The sequence below is a fragment of the Terrapene carolina genome, unplaced genomic scaffold (assembly GCF_002925995.2).
Source record: "Terrapene carolina triunguis isolate 2854851 unplaced genomic scaffold, T_m_triunguis-2.0 Scaffold119, whole genome shotgun sequence".
Classification (NCBI taxonomy): domain Eukaryota; kingdom Metazoa; phylum Chordata; order Testudines; family Emydidae; genus Terrapene; species Terrapene triunguis.
The window spans coordinates 560,918-583,366 of NW_020664470.1; the positions used below are offsets into that span (position 1 = coordinate 560,918).

General features: G+C 44.2%; 1 protein-coding gene across 1 annotated transcript; it reads right to left on the reverse strand.

Annotated features, from left to right (window-relative positions):
* Positions 1-1,595: 1,595 nt before the first annotated feature.
* Positions 1,596-21,107, reverse strand: LOC112123112 (olfactory receptor 4D2-like). Its single transcript, XM_026652489.1, has 3 exons — positions 21,027-21,107; positions 5,109-5,128; positions 1,596-2,562 (listed from the first exon to the last, which is right to left on the reverse strand). The coding sequence occupies exons 1-3, from the start codon at positions 21,105-21,107 to the stop codon at positions 1,596-1,598; spliced, it is 1,068 nt and encodes a 355-aa protein (XP_026508274.1).
* Between the last annotated feature and the right edge of the window lie 1,342 nt (positions 21,108-22,449).

Genomic DNA, 22,449 nt, shown 5'->3' on the forward strand with positions numbered 1-22,449 from the left:
GGTCCTGACAATTCAACTCTGATATCCCTGGATTACAGATCTGTGGTGTAAGAAGAATTTTTTGGTTAGTTAATTAGATTTCACAGTGGGGCTGCATTTTAACGACTTCAAGTTATACATTTTGAGTTGATTGGAAAAGAAAAATAATCACAAGATTATCAAACAGTTTCAAAACTGTTTTATTGCCAAGGTTTTGGAAAAAAGTTATTTTTTAAATAAATATTAATGATATTTTTATCTAAAATTATTAGTTTTTTTTCCAGTATTCCTCTTTTTCTTACTTCTCTCCACTTTTTCTCTTTTTTTAGTTTTTTCTCTTTCTCCAAGGAAAAAGGCATAAGAGAAGGAGAAAGGAGGTAAGAAAAACACACACACCCAAGGAATAAGTAAATGAAAGAAGATTTTTTTTTTTCATTTCTTGTTTTTTCTCTGAAAATCTGGAAATTGTATGAAAATGTTTATTTCCCAATTTTCAATAAAAATAAGAACATAAAAACAGCCAGACTCGGTCAGACCAAAGGTCCATCTAGCCCAGCATCCTGTCCTCCAACAGTGGCCAATGCCAGGTGTTTCTGAGGGAATGAACAGAACAGGCAATCATCAAGTGATCCATCCCCTGACACCCATTCCCAGCTTCTGGTAAACACTTAACATAAAAAACACTTTTTAACAAAAACAATTTCCATTAAAAATTTAATAACTTTGTTTATAAATATATATTTTATATCAGGATTAGGGGAAAAGACAATCAAAGACTAAAAGACAGCTTTGGTTGAACCTGTAAAGATAGAAATAAAAAAAAAGAAACTTTGTATTAAAACAAACAAACAAATCCCACTAATTTTTGGTAAAAGTAAAGACTGAATTTTATTAAATCATACTGCTGACTTGTCCTATGGGAAACACAAATAAGCTGTATATTTTTATAAGAGAGAAAAGGATAAACCATAAAATATTTGAATGCCCATATTATCTATTGGAATATTCTATATTAAAAGCCTCATAACAGTTAAAAATTATTTATGTCAAAAAAAATTCAATGTATTTGAAATTTTTTTTGTCCTCCTGAGAAGACTATGATCTTTATGATTCCTTCCCCCACACCCCGTGTCATTGAAGTCATTCATGGAATATTTTTTTTTAATGAAAATTCTCTGGGTCAACTCTTCAGCTGTTGGAAAATATTCATAGGGCACTGAATTTCATCAGCTGGGGATCTGGCCAGTAGACTCCAATGGAGCCGTGGTTGACTTACAGTAGCTGGGTAATCCTGCCATTGATTTCAATAGAGTTGTGCACTGTGACAGCTGGGCCTATGGTCTACTAGCTCCAATGCAATTACTGTACATTGATTTACACCAGCTGGGGATATGATCCATTCACTCCATTAGAACTATGCTGATTTACACCAGCTGGTTACGCAGACTTCAATGGAGATTATGGCCCTTGGTCTGTGACTTATTTATGAAACAATTTTTCACGAGTGTGCAGGATGTGATCTCTTTTGATGGGATACACACTTCACATAGCATATACATCCCCTCTCTGATATTTTGAGGTCTGGTTTCTAATAGTAATGATCATTCAAAAATAAATTATGTCTTTAGTTTCTTCCCTGAGAACAGCATTCTGCTTATCAGTCTCCTGATGGCCTTTTTCATCTCAGCATTTCTCAGCGTGTAGATCATCGGGTTCAGCATTGGGGTGATTACAGTGTAAATGACTGAGACCACCTTGTCCAGGGTGAACTTCTTGAAGGGCCGAGCGTAGATGAAGATGCTGGGTATGAATATTAAACACACCACGACAATCTGGGTTCCACAGGTGGACAGAGCCTTGTGCTTCCCGTCTGTGACGTGTGTCCTGATCTTGACTAAGATGATAATGTAGGAAATGAGCAGAATGATGAATACGACCACAAGGAGCACTCCACCATTGAAGACCATCTGCAGCTCAACCACATGGGTGTCAGTGCAGGCCAGTTTGATGACTTGTGGGACATCACAATAGAAATTGTCCAGGACTTTCGACCCACAGAATGGTAGCTGGAGGAGCAGCCCCATCTGAACAGCAGAGTGAGTGAATCCACCCAGCCATGCCAATGCCACAAGCCCCATGCACATACTCTGGTTCATGATAATCAAGTATTTCAATGGTTTATAGATGGCCACATACCGATCAATTGTCATCCCCACAAGGAAAAATGCCATTGCACCCCCGATGAAGTGATAGAAGAACATCTGAAGGATGCACTCATTGAATGAGATGGTTTTGCGCTGGGTGAGAAGACCCAACAGCAATTTGGGAGCAGTGACTGATGAGTCACTGACATCTAGGAAAGCCAGGTTGGCCAGAAGGAAGTACATGGGGGTGTGGAGCCGGTGGTCAGTGATCACTGTGGTGATGATGGTGAAGTTTCCCAGCCAGGTTGTCAGGTAGACTATGAAGAAGATGATGAAGAGGAATATCTGCAGGTCAGGACTCTGGGTAAGTCCCAGGAGGACAAATTCTGTCACTGTAGTGGTGAGGTTCTGTAGTCCATTTTGTGTATTTAAAATATACCTGAAATGGAACAGAAATAACAAAAAAAAAGTCCACAGTGGGGATTTCACTCTGCATATCCAGGCACTTCTCTTGTCCCTTTCTCATTTTCACATTCCATCTCTAACCTGCCCCAGAGATAATGGATTTCAGATCTGAGCATCCTACAGCCCCTGCTGTAGGAGCAGACTAGTGACTTGGTCATGCAAAGGCTTCAGACAGTGATGGCAGTAATGGGTCTCTGGGCTATTATCCTCTTAACTGACTTAGACTCTTCTGAAAGCACCAACCAATATCTATAACCTCTTTAGAATAGAAAAGGATCTATCAGTGATAAATGTTACCTCCCCAAACAGATTTGCCTTCCTTATTATCACAGTCTCTACCCCCCCACACACAATAATAAGGCATATCCCCAGTGTTACCTTCCACAAGCTGCTGTGTCTGTCATCCCAGAGCTGGCTGTCTCCAAACAATTGCATCAGTGATCTCAAAGCTGATCTTTGCTCTCCCAACAGGCAGGGGAAGGGGACCTGGATCCATAGAGAAAAAGCCCCAGAAAACATTTTTTTGTATAATATCTGACCTCCGATCTAAGACTGGTGTTAGAAACAAAGAATCTCTGAAATCCCTTTCGCTTTCCTGGGCAGAATCAAGAGAGTGTGATTTGGGGATTCTGTCTCAGGAGTCATTAATAAATTCATGGAGTGTTTCTTTTTTTTATGTCTTTATTTTAGCCATGGAAACTCAACAGGCTTTGGAAATACCCTCCTGTGCTGACTAGACTGAGGTTGATATGAGGATTAGGATGACCAGATGTCCCGATTTTATAGGGACAGTCCTGATTTTTAGGTCTTTTTCTTATATAGGCTCCTATTGCCCCCCACCCCCTTCCTGATTTTTCACACTTGCTGTCCGGTCACCCTATTTGGGATACATGGAAATAAGTGGAAAATTGGAAAATTGACTGGCCTGGGCTGTGTTCATGGCACTGGAAGAGAAATCTGAATCAGGGGTTAGCACAGGAAAAAATTAGTCAGGATGTCTGGGTTTTATGCCTTTTCCAGGAGTGAGTGGAGTCTGGTGACTATGGGATTAGAACTAAAAAAAACCTAATAATTTATTAAATCACGTATGTGAACACTCATTGGGATTCATGTCAGAAGTTTATTAACATGTTTTTTTTCAGTGAACAAAAACTTGTAACTCATCAGAAAATGGAATTTCCCACCCATGAAAAACGTTGGCCCTTTTGGCCACACCATTATGCTGGAAGCTCACATACTTCTATAATGAATTCTGGCTTCTGCAAGTGGAGGGGGTGGTATAAAGAGGGAAGGTGGGATATTTGCTATTCTGGGGTGGGGTTCTCTTTTGTTTGTTTGTTTGTTTGTTTTGCAAGGTCTTGTTTTCTTTCCAGTGAAGATTAAAAATGAATTTTGAAACCTGGTTTTACTGTATCTTACATGTATCAAGTTAATAAAAATATTCACTTTTGCAAATCCCACTAGGAAGCAATCTCCATCTTTAGGTGCCCAAATACCTTTGAAAATCTGGCCTTTTTAAACTTTTGAAAAATCCCATTTTAGGTCAATGCTAGCTGGTGTGTATGTGCCCCACTGAGAATAAGGGGCGAAAGGGAATAAGACCTGCTCAGAGTTTTTGTTTACTGTTGCCACCTTATGGTTGGAATCAGGACTGCAGAACTGTGTCTCATAGACTCTATACTGCTGGGTGGTGCCTTTTGGCTCCTGTCAGCAGTCAGACTCTCTGCATTCAGAGGCTTTTTGCTGTCATGAAATTCTGACTGGCCATTATTTTAAGTTGCAAAAGTACTGGTAACTAGTTTCTCTCCACCCTCCAGAAACTGTATTTAGACTAATCCAACTGGTCCTGATTCAGGGAAGAAATGAAACTCGGGACTAAATCCATCCCTCTTAAACAAAGTGTGTAAGTACATGCTTCATTTTAAGTGTGTGCTTAACTCCCATCAACAGTAATGGCATTTCAGCCCATATCTAACTTTAATCATGTGATTAAATGCTGACTGGGATAGGGATGCTTTTCTGAATATCAGGTGTATTAATAGCATTTTATGAGCATTAACATTCCTCAGCAAAATATAAATTCATACCAGGGATTGTGTAAAGTGCTCTCAGGTATTAATTAAATTATTTGAAGCCATAAAGCAAATTAAACATTAAGCAACCAAAGCAAGACTAGCTTATCACAGCAGAGAGCAATGGTATGAATTCAAAGACACATGGACCTGTTTTGAGATACATTTGGATAAAAAAAAATGTTGAGATGGTTCAAAGAACAATAGACCTCCATTCCACCTACCCCTCATCTTTTTACCTCTCCAGACTCATCCTGCCTTCCTCTCTCTGTTCATGTATGTCTTTTCCTATTTTAATCTGTTATCCCTACCCTAATTTGTTGTGTCTATGTAGTACTTTCTGGATTTGTATTGTCTGGTCTTGCAGCTTTGTCCAATTGTAAAATGGTGTGGTTACATAATTCTATTGGAGGTCCAGTGAAAGGTTGCAGTATTTGGAGACATTTACCTTTCTGTAACTTTCAACATCTGTTTATTCAAAAATAATTTATAAAAAATAATTTTAAATATGTTTTAACTGATCACAGAAAGAAAGAAAGAAAGAAAGAAAGAAAGAAAGAAAGAAAGAAAGAAAGAAGCCCCTATTGGGTAACTCACTCTGCTTCTATCTGCAGCTCCCAATGGGTGTTGACCAGTTCTCCCTCCCCAGCTCCAAGTTCCCCACAGATTAAACCCCCACACGGCGGTGCAGAATAGGGGCCCTGTTTCATGGGAAGCAGGAGTCAGCTAGAACTAGTCACATGATGACGCTGGATACTAAGGACAGTGAAGGCTCCTGCTGAGTTACCTGCCTTCATAATTACAAACCCCTCATTTCATCTCCCCCCTCCCTCCCTGGCCCCATCACAGACTCGGCTTTTCTGTAGGTCCTTGGTTTGGGGAACACCCCAGCTCAGTTCACACCCCTAAAGGGAAGAGCTACCCAGGCTGGCGCTAGGGGCCGCAGGCTGCTACCAGCTCTCTCCCAAGTTCTGACAGCCCTTTTGTGAAGCAGCTTTCTGAGAACGTTGTATTAAAACATTGTATTAAAAAAAGGTTTGAGATGTCAAAAGTTTTAAGTTTACAGACTGCAGCCATTGCACAGGCCTGGGGAGAAAACTTCCATTCCCATCCCCCCATGGGAACCACCCCTCCCTGAAACCAGCAGATATTTCACTGTTTGGGTTAAACTCTTATTACTTAGTTGGGAAGGGTGGTCTAAGGCTTAGAGCACTAGGCTGGGATTTGGCAAACCAGCATTCAGTTCCTTGTTCCACCACCAGCATCCTGTGTGAGACCAGCCTGGTATTGAATCACTCTGTCCCACTTCCCTCTTGGAACAACGCCTCTCCAAACAGCACCTGCCACTGACCAGTGGAAGTTGTGCCTGGCCCACTGGCTACTGCAAGAGGGGACATTTCCATTGGACACTCCACGCCACTGCACAGAAATCAGCTTAACACAGAGCACTGGGCGAGACATCAGGGACGTTGCTATGGGCCCAGCATGTGCTGGGTCAATCAGCATCAGCCCTATCCTGTCAGCAGATGAGGAAGGATGATTGAGTCCTTAGGATAGCAGCCTGCCACTGCTGAAAAGCAGGTTTCATTTCCTGCGCTGTCACACACGCCCTGTCCAACCTTACACGAGTCACTTACAGCAGATTTTTAAAGGTGTTCAGACTTCTTAAGGCAGCTGACCACTTCTGAAAATCCCACTGGGCACCTATCTGCATTTTAGGGGTCTGACCACCTTTAGAAGTCTGGCCCTTAGCCTCTCTGTGCCTCAGTTTACCATCCCAATGGGGATAATGCTACTTCCTTACCTCATTTGACTGTGTCAAATACTTAAAATATCTTGAAATGCTCATGTACTGCAGCTATGGAGGTGCTAGAAATCGTTTAAATACATGATTACAAATACAAAGGCTGAGATTTTCCTGGGTATCTAGGGGACTGGTATGCCAAATTCCTGGTGAAACGAATGGGGGTTGAGTATACACCTTTGAAAATCTCAGCCAAAGTGACAGTGAGTCTGCCCTGGAGTGTAAACCTCCTTGTTTCTATTCATTTAAAGCCGTTCCTGTGCCTATGCAAAGCACATTGCTAATATTCCCGGCATGGATCCCAGTGTCTGAGAATGTTTTCATCAATATTTTCAAATGTATTATTAAAAATTGTAAAAAAAAAAAGAAAGTTTAAAATTTCAAAACTTTAAATGAAAATGCTGTTAGTTCCTCAGCCAGCTCCAAAGCTAAAATATCATGTGCTAAAGCCAGATTTACTGTGCCTGAATTTAGTGTCTGAGCATTTCCCCTGCCATACAAATGCCTGTATCCTTAGTATTACCTTGCACATTTCCCATAATTTCTTAAAGCAGTAACACTCAGCCCTTATGTAACACTTTTCAGTAGTCAATCTCAAAGCACTTTACCAAAGAGATCAGTATCCTCATCTCTATATTACAAAAGGAGAAACTGAGGGACAGAGTGGTGAAGTGGCTGGTCCAAGGCATCACGGAGAAGGCCACTGCAGACTGGAAATAGAACGCAGGTACGGTGAGTTGCGGCCACGGTGCTATCCACTAGGCCACACTTCCTCCCCCACAGAATAACATATATCATCACAGTACTTGCTGTGTTTGCGCCCTCAGTTCTCTGAAGGATGAAGGATGCCCTGGGGAAGTCACGGCTCAGAGCTGTTCAGCACTGTCATGATGCACAAAGAAAAGGTCTCATTCCAAAGTGAACTCAGGCTGAAAAATCACCCTATATATCAGATTTTAACCCTCCCTCCAACACAGGTTCTAGGATCAAACAGTTCCTGAAATCCAGCTGAGTTTTACCGGGTGTGCTGAAGAAAGTGGCCGCTCTGGGGTCTAAGCAGATGGCAGTTTGGTTCCATGGGACGTCATTAGAAAGTAAACTGAGATTTTTCAGTATAACAGTTGCTAATGGCTGAGCCAAGCGGCGTATGTCAAAGTTTCCTGGGGTGCAGAGTTAAATGGAGAGCTGCATGCACAAACAGTTCTTACACAGGGACAAACTGGATATTTGCCTGGCCTCTGAGAGGTAGAAAGTCCCTGGAGACTTGGGTCCTGTCCCTGTGTCTGGGAAGGGTACATGAGGAAGTGGTCAGAGTAGCCAGGACTCGGGGGTTCTTTTCTTGCCACCCATTCATTTCCAGTGAGATTTAAGGGCCAGATTTGAAAGGTGTTTAGGTATCTAAATCTACAGACAGGCATCTGATGGGATTGTCAATAGACTTAGGCACCTAACGACCCTTGAGTTCACTGGGAATTAGGCACCTAACTTGCTTAGGTGCTTTGGAAAATCCCACTAGCTGACACTCTGCATCGTTAGATGACTAACGACCCTTAGAGCAGCATGGGGTGGAATGGAGCTACGGTGAGTCAGGGCTTCTGGGTTCTGCCACCAGCTCTGGGAGGGGAATGTGACTAGCATTTAGAGCAGGGGTACTGGGAGTCAGGAGTCATGCTTCAGGGCAGTGGCACTAGGAAAGGGAATGTGGTCCAGTGGTTAGTGTGGTGTGGTTAGGATTCAGGTCTCACAAGTTCTAGCCCCATCTTGAGGAGGGAAGAATGGGGGTCTCGTAGGTGCTTGGGAGTTGGAATGCCTGAGTTTTATCCATAGCTCTGAGAAGGGAGTGGGTTACAGTGGGGCAGGGAGAGAGGGAATCATGACTCCTGTCCTGCCCTATTCTAATAGCAGTATCCCCTTTGTGCTCTTCCAGCTGTCTGGCACTCAGCACCACTGGAGAATTAATTTTACCTCTTAAGAACATAGGAATTGTCACAACTGGTCGAACCAGTATCCAGTCAAAGCTGGCCCCCCTTTTCTGGCAGTGGCCGATACCAGATGTTTCAAAGAAAACAGCAAGAACCCCACAAGAATCTGTTAAGGCACAATCTGCCCATAAGGGATGTTACCTCCTCTCACTGTCATTTAGGGACAGATTGCTAAAGGTATTCAGTCACCTAGTGAGATTTTCACCTGTGCACTTGAAACTCATTAATTGAAATGGGTGTTAGGAGCCTAGGTGCCCACTGTGCACCTAAATACCTTTAAAAATCTGGTCCTTAGTTTATTTATGCTTTACAGTAGGAGGGTTTATATCCCCTAAGCATTTTCAATGCTATTTGAGGTAAATGTGAATTTTCTCACTATTCACATATAGCTTGAACTTTGAACCCTTTTAAGCTCTTGTCCACAAGGATATCATGTGTCAATGAGTTCCATAGTTTAAGTATGATTTTGTAGGGGTGGAAGATGGTATAAAATGTTCCTGATTGGGTTTTGGTGTAAGAAGAGTTCATATTATTTAGGGCTGGTATTTTCAGAAGAGCCCAAATGAGTTAGACACTCAAATTTCATTGAAATTCTATGCGAGTGGGATGCCAAATTCCTCTAGGGCACTTTGAAAATGAGAACTATAATTCACATATGCCTTTGAACTGAATGCAAGATAGAGCGGCATCCTCTTCCTCCTCCTCCTTCTTCTTCAATATTAGAGCTAATTGAAATTTTTCCATCAAAGCTTTTTATCTTTTCTTTTTTTATGAAAGGGCTTTTAGACAAAATGACATTTTCAAGTGAGAATATCCATTTTCATTGAATTTGTTGTGGGTTACGAAAAGTGATTTTTTTCAACAACCAAAAGCCAATTTTGTTTGGTTCTGTTTTTGTTTTATGGTTGTCTACAGCTGAGAATAGTTTCAATTGGATTACCAGACAATCACTACACTCTTGAATGAACGCACATGGGAAAATGATAAAAGACAAAAACACCCTATTACCTGCACGTGAATACTTTTCACCAAGCAATCACTCTATATCTGACCAATCAGTCCTCATCCTCACAGGAAACCTGCACAACTCTTTCAAAAGACAAGCCTGGGAATTTAAATTCATAACTTCAGTAGGCACTAAAAATAATGATTTTAATAAAGAGACTGGATTTATGGCTTATTACAACAATCTGTAACCCACTGACCCCCTCTTTGAGTCCAATGACTACAGGGGTGATAAAGGGTCACTCTGCCTTTTATATCCTTTGCCACATGGCTTGTACATACTCTGTCCCAAACACAAGCTCACAGCACATTGGCATGGAAAAGCATTTGGAGTCTCCTGTCCAAAGGCATGTCCCTACACATCCTGCTGATTCACAGGTGTAGCCCCTGACTTCTCTCAATGGGTTCATTGTGTGATGTTGCAGTCTATATGATTTTATAAAAATATGCTAATGAGTAAATATAATGTAACTGGAATATGCTTCATGCAAAAGGTCTCTTGTAAGGTATCATTACAAAGCTTATACTCTACTGAGTGTGATCATCCTATTTGTATAAATGTACCACTCTTGTATCTGAAACTAGAAATTTGAAATATAACTCTGAGGGCCTATTGTAATTATGCAAAGTGCGGGCCATTAATGGTGGTTTGGAATCTTGATGACTCCCATTAACCAGGACAATGGTCTGCAGATGGCTCTGTTTTACTTGTAAGTCTCCATGTATATGTGTATGCTGGCAAGTGGGTAATGAAGTCTTGCAGTGACATGTGATTATGTCACCTGAACTGGAATCCATCTTTAACCTGGTGCTTTTCCATTGAGAAGGAGGGGGTGGGAATCCAGAGAGGGACAAAGGATTCCCGCCTTATGCAAAAGATACATAAATGGGTGGAACAAAAGAAAGGTGAGCCATCATGAGGAATCCCCTAGCTACCATCTGAGCTGGAACAAGGGCTGTACCAGGGGAAAGGATTGTGCCCAGGCTAGAAAGGCATCCAGTCTGAGAAAAGAAACTTATTTAAACATCTCTAAGGGTGAGACCTTACCTGTATTCGGTTGTATTACTGTATTAGGTTTAGATTTGTGTGTTTTATTTCATTTTACTGGGTAATTCACTTTGTTCAGTCTGTTACTACTTGGAACCACTTAAATCCTACTTTCTGTATTTAATAAAATCACTTTTTACTTATTAATTAACTCAGAGTATATATTAATACCTGGGGAGGGCAAACAGCTGTGCATATCAGTGTTATAGAGGGCGAACAATTTATGAGTTTACCCGGTATAAGCTTTATACAGGGTAAAACGGATTTATTTGGGTTTAGACGCCATTGGGAGTTGGGCATCTGAGTGTTAAAGACAAGTACACTTCTGTAAGCTGTTTTCAGTTAAGCCTGCAGCTTTTAGGCACTTGGTTCAGACCCTGGATCTGTGTTGAAGCAGACAGGCGTGTCTGGTTCAGTAAGATAGGGTGCTGGATTCCCAGGCTGGCAGAGGGAAAGCAGGGGCAGAAGTAGTCTTGGCACATCAACTGGCAGTTCCCAAGGAGGTTTCTGTGATCCAACCCGTCACACATTGTACAGCTGATTTCCCTTGATGGTCCATCCAACAGGTTAGGTAGTGCTGATGCCACTCTGTGTGGGTCTGTCACCCAGAAACACAGCACAAGTTTGGTATACAAATATACCACAATACAAAAGTGATACATACATATACATATGATTATCATACTTAGCAAATCATACCTTTTCCACTGATACCTTACATGACATACCTTGTAAAATTAATTGCAATTTTGTAATATTGGTATCAAAAATATTATAAATGGTGACCTTGCCAGCATCACACTAACCACTTACACTAAACAATCTGTTCCACTTGGCATTTTGCTGTGGCGTTGAGAGTATTTTTCCCAAACCTGAACAAGAGCTCTGTGTGGCTCGAAAGCTTGATAAAATATATCACCTCCTTCATCTTCTCTCTATTTTTGGGTCAGTCAGTTAGCCAGTTCTTAATCTGTTTAATATGTGCTGTATTGATATCCTATAGTGCTAAATTTTTAATCAGAAAGTCATAAAGTTCTAAGTCAAACATCTTAGGAAAGTCTAAGTGTTAGAGCCACAAAGGGATTTAGGAACTCAGCTACTACTTTTGATGCCTAAATCCAATATTTAGATCCTCAAAATCCCTGCTTAGCTTGCAGGAGTGTGCATTAGCCACTCAACTACAGAGACTATGATTCTATGATTCTATGAGAGTCAGTCTGTCTCCTCTTCTGGCCAATGAACACTTCTGAAAGAAAGCAACCACAATATATCCTGTAGCAGTCCTGCACAACTCATAAAGTGGCGAGGGCCATAGTACTCCAAAGAAAATAGCTGAGGGCCGAAACCCCCTGACCCCGCTGAAATACACCCCCCCCCAGCGCCGCACAGCCCCCGTGTAAGCAGGCAGGACTCACCCCGACGGCGCCTCCTGCTGGTCTTCTCGGGAATTAGCTAATCCAGCTGTTGGAGCACTCTCTGGAGGCCGGTGTCCCGCTGCCGCTGGCCCCGTGTCCTTCCCGGATTCCAGTGCCCTTTGATCTGGGGTGCTGCCCCCTGGCAATACCCCCACACTCTGGCTCTAAGTCTCCCCTCTCTGGGGAACTCCCAACCCTCTAATCCCCACCTCGCCTCAGTATAAGGCTACTGCCAGTCACTAACTAGCCCCCGTGCCCTGGGGCAGACTGCAGTATAAGCCACTCATCACAGGCAAAGTTGGATTTGGATCTGCTGCCTCTCTCTATAGCTGGGCTGCCCCTCTGCAGCCCTGGTACTGGTCTTAGGCCCTTAGCTAGGGCCACAGCTTGGGGGTTTTCCAGACTGGAGCTCCCCAGCTCCTCTAGCCTTCCCCCAGCCCTGCTCCACTCCCAGTACCCTGCTCAGCTCCCTAGCAGCCAGGCCCTTCTCTCTCTACAAGCAGAGAAAGACTTCCTCTGGGCCTCTGGCTCACAGCCTTTTTATACAGGCCAACTGTGGCCTGATTGGGGCATGGCCTAGCTGCAGTGGCTTCCCCAATCATCCCAGCTTTTCCCCTGCCACAGCCCTCTCCCAGGACTGTTTTAAGCCCTTCAGGGCAGGAGCAGGGTAACCACCCTGCTACACCCCCTGAAACACATCTCCTTCCCCAGCTCCGCCCCACCGAAACAGCTGTGGGCCGAAAAGGAAGGGTTTTTTTGGGGTTGATACTTTATTAAGAATTTTTCAATTAAAGCAAACAATAATGTTTTAAATTATTTTAGTTGTTTTAAGGAATCATGGAAAAATGTTCCGTTGAAAGAAAACATTTGTACTTTTCATAATTACCTTGCAAATGTAATGAGAGATATTACATCTCTTTTTGGCAACAAGCTTGTCGTATTTGGGGGTCATATTTGAAGTGGATATTTTCATAATGTCTTCCAAATGGTCATCAGTCAGAGAAGAACGTTGCTTGTTTTTATTCATGTTCATGATGGAAAATGTTTGTTCACATATGTAAGTGCTTCCAAAAATGCTGAACGTTTTCATTGCAAATTTGATAAGATTTTTGTATTTTTCATCGTCCAGACTTTTGTAGAAGTCCCACAGGCTGCTTTCTCTGTGCTTATTTAGGTAAACTACCGAACATTGAAGTTCAATAACCTTCAACTGCAAATCTCGTGGCACTTCCTCTGGATCCACAGAAAAGGGATCTTCAATCAGCTTCAACTGTACGTCATCATCTTTAGACAAAGTAAGTCTTCTATCAAATTCTTCAATCAAAAGATTGATGTGCTTTGCATATTTTTCTCCTAACTCGGCGTGTTTGTGCTGAGGGATACGCTGTGCACAAGTGGGAAAGTGACACATTTCACCTTTTGACAGTTGACTTCTGAAAAGTTTCAATTTCATTTTGAAAGCTTTCACTGGTGCACACATTTGAAATATAAGTTGATTTTTTCCCTGAAGTTGAATGTTGAGATTATTCAGGTGTGCTGTAATATCACAAAAGAAAAAGAGATCTTGATTCCAGGATTCATTTTCAAGCTCTGGGAATTTTATTGGCCCATTTTCTAGGAATTTTGTTACCTCCTCTTTCAAAGCAACGAAATCTGGAGCACTCTTCCTCGACTCAACCACCTCACTTCCATATGGTAGATTAAGTCGCTGCACTCGGCGTCTTCCCCTTCAAGAAAGGCTCAAAATATCCTATGTTTTAGTCCTCTAGAATGGATGTAGTTTACAATAGAAACTATCAGTGACATTACATGCTCAAACATTACATGCTCAAATTTTAAGACTTTGCTACACAAAACCTGCTGATGTATAATGCAGTGATGTTTGGTTATTTGTCTCCTGATAAATTCTTCAAGAAGAGTAACTGGTCCAACATTTTTTCCGCACATAGCTGGAGCACCATCAGTACAAATGGCCACCAAGTTTATGAAATCTAATCCCAACTTATAATTCATGCATTTTATCACTTCACTGGAGATTTCTTTTCCGGTTGTGCGACTCGTCATGGAGCACATGCCAACAAGTTCTTCAGTAATTTCAAAGTTTTTATCAATACCTCTAATAAAAATAAGAAGTTGGGCTGTGTCTTTTAAATTGGTGCTTTCATCCATAGCTAGGGAGTAAAAGCAGAATTCACTGACTCTCTGCTTTGACTGATCACTTAGATTGGTAGAAATGATAGCTATTCTTCTCTGTACAGTCATGCGTGATAGACATTCTCAAATATTCCCCTCTTTTCTGGACATAACTCAGATACAGCAATCAACATACACTTTTTTAAAAACTCGCCTTCTGTGAAGCATTTCCCAGCAGCAGCAATTTCCTTAGAAATTTGAAAACTTATTTTAGTAACTGTATCATTTTCAGTGCTCACTTTCTTGAAAATTTGCTGTTCTCCACTAAGGTTTTTCGCTAAACTGGCTGCTTTAATTATTTTTTCATTTGGGTTCAATTTGGCGAGATTGGGATGTTTAGTTTCAAAGTGCCGCCGAAGGTTGTATTCTTTTGGAACGGCTAACCTTTTGTGACACACGAGGCACAGTATTTTGTCTTTGGAAACAGTACATACGTATTTATTCGTCCATTCAGTGTTGAAAACTCTGTGCTCTGATTCTATTTTTCTCTTTTTCTTTTCACTCATGGTAGCCATTATGAAGCTCAAGATTTTGTTGAATAAATTCACACACAAGGGAAACACTCACAGTCACACACAAAGAGAAGAGATATCTCAAGGCGCGTGGCACACTAGCAAGGCACTGACAGTGTGTGGAAACCTGTAGAGGGGGAAAGAAATGGCACGCATAGGGTAACCAGATCACAACAGTAAAATAGGACCCGCCCCCTCCCTGCTTGGTCCCACCATTACACCCCTCTTCAACCCCCCAGGGGTCACTATATTACTGCACACAGCAGTACCAAAAATTAAAATACTGAAAATGGATGCCTCCTTCCAGCCACCGACTCGCCGCTCGCCTCTTCATCCCCCCCCAGGTATAAAGCGTCGCCGCCACTACCTGCCCACCCGCCCGCTCGGTTCATCATCCCCCCATGAAATAAGGGGAGGGGAAAAGGGGGACAGTTTGAAGAGATTTTGTGGGACTATGAACTAAGCCAGGGAGGGCAAAGGGGGGCAGTGTGAAGGGATTGGATGTAACTGTCCAACACACAAACACAGGGGCCGCCGGGAGCCCTGGGGGGGAGGAGCAGTGTGATAGGGGCTGGGGATGGGTAAGATCTCTTGACCAGAGAAGGGGGCAGAAGTCGGGGCAGGGCAGGTGCAAAACACACACACACACACACACACACACACACACACACACACACGTCTCCCCTGGGGATTTCTTGGCTGCCCACAGACAGTTCAACCCCCCCCTCCATCACTACGGAGGCCACCCTGGGAGCAACCAGAGCAGTAGCCGCCCCGCCCCCAACCCAAGGGGGAGGTTTGCGAGGGTTTCGGCCCAGTCCCCCCCCCCAAGCTGTGGCTCGAGCACAGGCCAAGCGCCCCTCCCCTCTCTCGGCACTTACCGGCTCTGCCTCATGCCCACTGCCCGCCCACCCGCTCGGTTCGTCATCCCCCCATGAAATAAGGGGAGGGGAAAAGGGGGACAGTTTTAAGGGATTTTCTGGGGCTATGAACTAAGCCGGGGAGGGGAAAGGGGGGCAGTGTGAAAGGATTGGATGTGACTGTCCAACACACAAACACAGGGGCCGCAGGGAGCCCTGGGGTGGGGGGGGCAGTGTGATAGGGGCAGGGGATGGGTAAGATCCCTTGACCAGGGAAGGGGGCAGCAGTCAGGGCAGGGCAGGTGCAACACACACACACACACACACACACACAGAGTCTCCCCCGGGGATTTCCCGGCTGCCCACAGACAGTTCAACCCCTCACCATCACTACGGAGGCCGCCCTGGGAGCAACCAGCACAGTAGCCACCCCACCCCCAACCGAAGAAGGGATTTGGGGGGTCTCGGCCCAGTCCCCCCCTCGAGCTGCAGCTCGAGCCCAGGCCGGCGCCCCTCCCCTTGCTCACACTTACCGGCTCTTCCTCATGCCCAGTGCTTCCCGCCTCAGCAGGCCCCGGAAGTGACACACCTGCTGTATGCCAGGTGGGGGGAGCGGGAGACAGAGACACGTGCGCTTTTGGCTGTTCGAGCGTGGAATGTGTGTGCCACACTTCTGACCATCTGGGAGGTTGGAGCGCAGCGCGCAGACGCGGGGCTGTGAGGTTGGCCCCTCCCGGGCAGGAGGCGAACCCAGCAGCCGCGCTTCTGACCGTCCGGGCAGTCGGAGCACTGTGTGCACACACGGGGCTGTGAGGTCGCCCCCCCCCCGGCCAGGGGGCGAACCCGGCAGCTCCCCCTGCCACTTGCCCGCAGGCCACACAGTGAGCCCACCCGGGCCGCATGCGGCCCATGGGCCGCATGTTGTGCAGGCCTGCCCTATAGCCTAGATAGGTTAGGACAGTCGCCTGGGATGCGGACGAACTGGGTTCAAGTTGTTGCTCTGAATGAGGCAGAGCGGAGGTTTTAACTGGGGTCTCGAATGTGCTTGGTTACAGCTTAAAATACTATTGGGTAAAATGATGTTCTCCCTTCCCCCGCTTCTTTTTCCGCAAGAAGGGGCTGACCTAGGTGAGGTGCATGTGTGATGGGTCCCCCCCGGGGTGCGACCTGGAACTCAGGTACAGCTGAGCCCTCTGTGTCACCAATCTAGGTTCTCTCTTGCACTGTGACATTGTGACAAGCTGCAAAGCTCCCAAAGCTTGCACTCACGTCAACATCCACAGGCAGAGACAACACCCAGCCATGTTTATGAATGCTCTGGCCAGCCACTGATGAACCCACAATAGAGAGACAACAGACAAAATACTCCCAGATCCCCAGCCTGAGACCCCAGAGCTGTACCAACCTGCCCTGGTCAAAAGCCTGACCAGTATGAATGTATTGCCCAGTCTGCCACTTCTACAAAGGAAAGTGGATGTGCACCAACTCTTGTTCCTGAGCTGAGATGTATCCCCTTTGTACTTCAAACAAAACACACAATGTTTTAGGTAAAATATAAAATTGATTTCTTAGCTACAGAAAGATAGCTTTTAAGTGGTTATAAGTGATGGCAAACAGATGAAAGTAGATTACCATAAGAAATAAAACAAAACCACAATCTAAGCCTAATGTACTAATTAGTATTTGAATTAAACAGTGTCTCACCCAGTTAGATAGTGCAAGCAGGTTAGCTTTTGCATACACAGGCAGGCTTCCTTCTTTCCTGCCTGGGACAAGCTCTTCATTCCCCAGTGGGATCTTTGTTCCTCTGGTACTTTCAGGTGTGTTGTTGTAGGGAGAGTGAGGTGGAGTCATGATGTGATTTCCCCATTTTATATCTTCTTCCCACTTGCTGGAAAGCTCTTTTGCTGTGACCTGGGTCAAACAGTTCCCATTGTGTAATGTTGTATCTGAGAGATTTCTATAGTAAACAGGTCCTGTGGTAATCCTTGTGCTTGTGTGTATTTCCTCAATAAGCCATTAACATTGTTTGTCCTTTTTATTATTGTACCAGAAAGGCTGCTTGTGGGTGCTCTCAACCTCACAACATGTTTCAGTAGCACATACATAGCCAAATTTTGTATCTTTACGTACAATGGTGGCACATACAATCCAATAAGATATTAATGTCTAGTAGATCAAGACTTTTAGAATGATACCTCACAAGGCATACTTTGTACAAAACATATCCTAATTATATGGCAGTGTTGAATATGGGGGTGCCAGGGTGTCACAGCATGAGTTCAGGAGAGTGAACATAAGAACATAATATAAGAATGGCCGTACTGGGTCAGACCAAAGGTCCATCTAGCCAGTATCCTGTCTTCTGACAGTGTCCTGTGACAGATGCTTCAGAGGGAATGAACAGAACTGGCCAATTAGTGAGTGATCCATCCCCTGTCATCCAGTCCCAGCTTCTAGCAGTCAAAGGTTTAGGGACACCCAGAGCATAGGGATGCATCCATGACCATCTTGGCTAATAGCCATTGATGGACCATGAAATTATCTACATTTTTTTTAACACAGTTATACTGTTGGCCTTCACAACATCACCTGGCAATGAGTTCCACAGGTTGACTGTGTTTGCTGTGTGAAGAAGTACTTCCTTTTTTTGTTGTTTTAAACCCACTGCCTCTTAATTTCATTGGGAGACCCCTGGTTCTGATGTTATGTGAAGGGGTAAATAACAATTCCTTATTCACTTTCTCCACACCAGTCATGATTTTATAGGCCTCTATCATAACCTCCCCCCCTTTAGTTCCCTCATTTCCAAGATGAACAGACCTAGTCTTTTTTTAATCTTTCCTAGTATGGAAGCTGTTCCCTACCTTTAATCATTCCATTGCCCTTCTCTGCACCTTTCACAATTTTAATATATCATTTTTGAGATGAGGCAACCAGAACTGCACGCAGTATTCATGCTGTGGGCGTACCATGTATTCATATAGTGGCATTATGATATTTTCTGTTTTATTTCTATCTCTTTCGTAATGGTTCCTAACATTCCATTAGCTTTTTTGACTGTCACTGCAATTGAACAGATGTTTTCCGAGAACTATCCACGATGACTCCAAGATCTCTTTTTTGAGTGGTAACTGCTAATTTAGTCCTCATCGTTTTGTATGTATATTTGGGATTATTTTTTTCCAATATGCATTACTTTGCACTTATCAACATTGAATTTCAATCACCATTTCCTTGCCCAGTCACCCAGTTTGTGAGATCCCTTTGTAACTTTTCACAGTCACCTTTTCTCATAAACAGATAGGTAAGGGTTAATGCCTCTTTTACCTGTAAAGGGTTAAGAAGTTCACCTAGCCTAGCTGACACCTGACCAGAGGAACCAATGGGGGGACAAGGTGGTTCAAAAGGAAGGAGGGAAGTTCCCTTTGTTTAGTTTCAGTTTAAGTTTTGACCAGAGTGGGAAAGCTCCAGAATTCAGCCTCTTATCAAGTAGTGAGTATTAGTGAAGGAAATAAATAGGTTTATATTTATTTCTTTGTAACTTGTCTTGGGCATTAGGGAATAATCAAATTGGATATTTTTTGTGTAACTAAGTTTTTGCCCAGGGGGACATCCTCTGTGTTTTGAATCTGTTGTCTGTGGGAGTAGCTGGTATGCTAATCTCTCCCAGAAGGTTTTCTTTTACCTTTCTTTTCTTTAACTAAAAGCCTTCTTTTTAAGAACCTGACTGATTTTTCCTTGTTTTAACATCCAAGGAGGTTGGATCTGGGCTCACCAGGAAATTGGTGAAGAAGTCTCTCAAGGCTACTGTTATACCAATAGAATAAAAACCAGCAGGATCTTATTAAAAGGGATAAGGCAAAGATGCCACATTTATTGTAAATATAATGATAAAGCAAAAGATAAAAGTAAACAACATTGTTTGATGACTTATTTCTTATACACACACACACACACATATATATAGAGAGAGAGAGAGGGAGAGAGAGAGATTCATTCACACAATCATTCGTTCAAGTTCTGTATAGGTGTTATACTTACCAGCCTAGAAGTTGCTCATGCCAAGTTACTGACCAGGTATCTTGGTCATGAGGATGGAGCCGAGTCTGTGTCAGATGCACCTGATGCTCCAGGAGGTTGGCAGCAGAACCAGAGACTCAAAGTCATCAGTCTTTAGAGTCCATTCTTATAGGAATTAATTCCTATGTTAGTCTATGGGAACTGTTTCATCCTGCTGTTGCTGACTCAATCAGCAGATGGCACATTCCTGTCCAAAGTGGCACATTCCTGGTGGCTCCACACTGTCCAAAGTTTGTGTTTCTCATCCTTCCAGGTGATGGGTTGGATCCCAGTTTACCCTCAGGGGGTTGTCTGGTGGTCCTACTTGACACATTCTTCGGCCGATGGATACTCCCTTTCTAGGCTGGCACCTCCCTAACCATTCATGTATATCAAGCATTCATCAGCATACATTCCATATCTTAACCATATTTTAATTTAATTTATTTGAGACTCCCAGCCTTTTAATCACAGAGGGTGGGGGTCTGTCCTAGGAGCCATTGAATGAAGTGAAAGTCACTTAACGGCTTATAGTGTTTGTTTGCATTGTATCAATTACTTCAAGAACAAAGTCAGTTAACTTGTTTGTAAGTTTTACATAGTAGTAAAGTATCTTTCACAGGATAGATATAATCAATGGTTTCTACAGACAGTAGCTTACAAGTTTTAACAGAAGACCCAAGAGATTTTTGTACTTGGTGAAACTGTTGGATTTTAAAGTGTGGGGGACGAATTATGAGGGGTCACTGTCACTTGGGGGAATCACTGTTAGTACCTTCTTTTATATTCTTACACTACCCAGGGAAAGGAGTTAGAACTTGGGAGTGGTGGCAGCAAAACCAGATCTAAGTTGGTAATTCAGTTTAGAGGTTCACATGCAGGTCCCCATATCTGTACTCTAAAGTGCAGAGTGGGGGTGAAACCTATGACACCTTTTGACTATCTTGAGTAATTTGGTAACTCACAAATTTTGCCATCTCACTGCTTACCCCTTTTTCCAGATCATTTATGAATATACTGAACAGCACTGGTTCCAGTGCCAATGCTTGGGGGACCTCACTATTTTTACCTCTCTCTGCTGAGAAAACTCACCTTTAATTCCTGCACTTTATTTCTTATTTTTTAGCCAGTTAATGACCCATGATAGCTCCTTCCCTCGTATCCCATGACTGCTGAGTTTGCTGAAAAGCCTTTGGGAAGGGACTAGGGTGGCCATGCATATATTCCTGGAATACCAGACATTCCAGCACTTCCGGGAATGGCATGGGACCACCCTTGCCAGCGTGACCTGGTCATGCTGCATGGGGGACACCATGTTCAAGAGCGTGCCGCCCGCCCCTGCCAGACAGGAGACAAACCTGCCAAAAAGATGACTGTCTGGTATAAAACTGGACACCAACTCCACCTGTCCCCCTCAAGCCAGGCCCTTTGCCTCCACTCCATCCAGACCCTCAGCCGGGCCCCTCACCATACTCAGGTCATTACCCTGTTTATTTTGGCAAAAACTGGAAAAGCCTTATTTTCGTGTTGAGCTTTTCCACTTTTCCAACGTTCCTCCTGGTCCATTGCGGTTCTGACTAGATGGGGGAAGGGGGCAGGGTCTGGCCATAGAGGGGACGGGTCCCAAATGGGTGAACAGCTTGGCCTAGAGAAGCATGGAAGGGTGCAGCCTTCTAGTTAATGAGGTACCAGGTGAGTATAGGGCCTACACAATGGGGATCCCATAAAGGATTTTTCTCTTTTCCTGGCTTGCCAAAGGAGAAACACATCATCCCTCCGCAGCATGAGGGCTACACTTGGCCTGGGTTCATAAAGCATCTTTGCCCTTTGACTCCATGTACACAACACAGGTGAGACGCAGCCGTTATTGGGGTGGGGCAGCCAGTCAACGGTCACACAGTGGTTCTGCATGGGGCTGGCTCAGCCAGTGCTGAGGTGCAACCAGCTCTGGGGTGGAGCAGCTGGGTTACAGCTGCGCAGTGGTGAGGCAAGGGGTTAGTGCACCTGGTGCTGAGGGGCGGGGTGTGTCCCTGCTGATGCCTGCTGGAGGGAATGAATTCCGCACTGTGGGTGGAGAAAGCGAGACAACCCAGCACCTCCTAGAAGACAGAGCACTGCCTTAGTACTGCCAGCCCCTGGATGGGATTCACCATGTGCCCAAGGGGCTGGCACTGGGGGCTTTCAATGTGGCCTCATCTTGACCTCCACCAACTCTTGTCTGAGGGGTTTTCAGGTGCTGAACATGTGTGGGGTTGTGTGTGTGGGAGGGGCAATGTGTGTTGAGGGTGTAAGTATGAGTGGCCTCTCCCTGGCAATGCTCTGGGTTTCCATGAATCATTCAGTGATCAAATCCAGAGCTGGCTGCTCCCACCCACTCTGGAGACCAAGTCCCAGGGACCCAGTGGCTCAGAGAGCAGATATCAGCCTCCTCTTGCCCAGCTCCCTTCACAGCAGAGGCGGAGAGAGGATGCTGAGATCTCACATCCAGGTGAGCTTTCACACACAGCTTCCTTCTTGCTTCCATTCTTCTCTAGTTGCTGCTCTGTTCTGCGGCCTGCTTCTCCCTGCTCCAACCACTAACCCAGCCAGGCACAAATTCAGGCTGGCAATCAGCAGAAGGTTTCTAACCATCAGAGTGGGGAGGTTCTGAAGCAGCCCCTGAATAGGAGTTGTGGAGGGCACACAACTTGGTCAGTTTTAAGGGACAGATAGAGAAATGTCTGAGTGTGATTGTATGATGGGTTGCTTGTGATGGGGGCAGGGCTCAGGAGCCCCGAGGCTCACTTCCAGTTAATGTCCTGTGTTCCTAATGCTCATGCTTCAGGGTTTCAGCCGACCACTGGCAGGGTCAGAAAGGGATTCCCCCCCCCCCCCCGCAATGTATTCTGAGAGATTTTTTGTTTGTTTG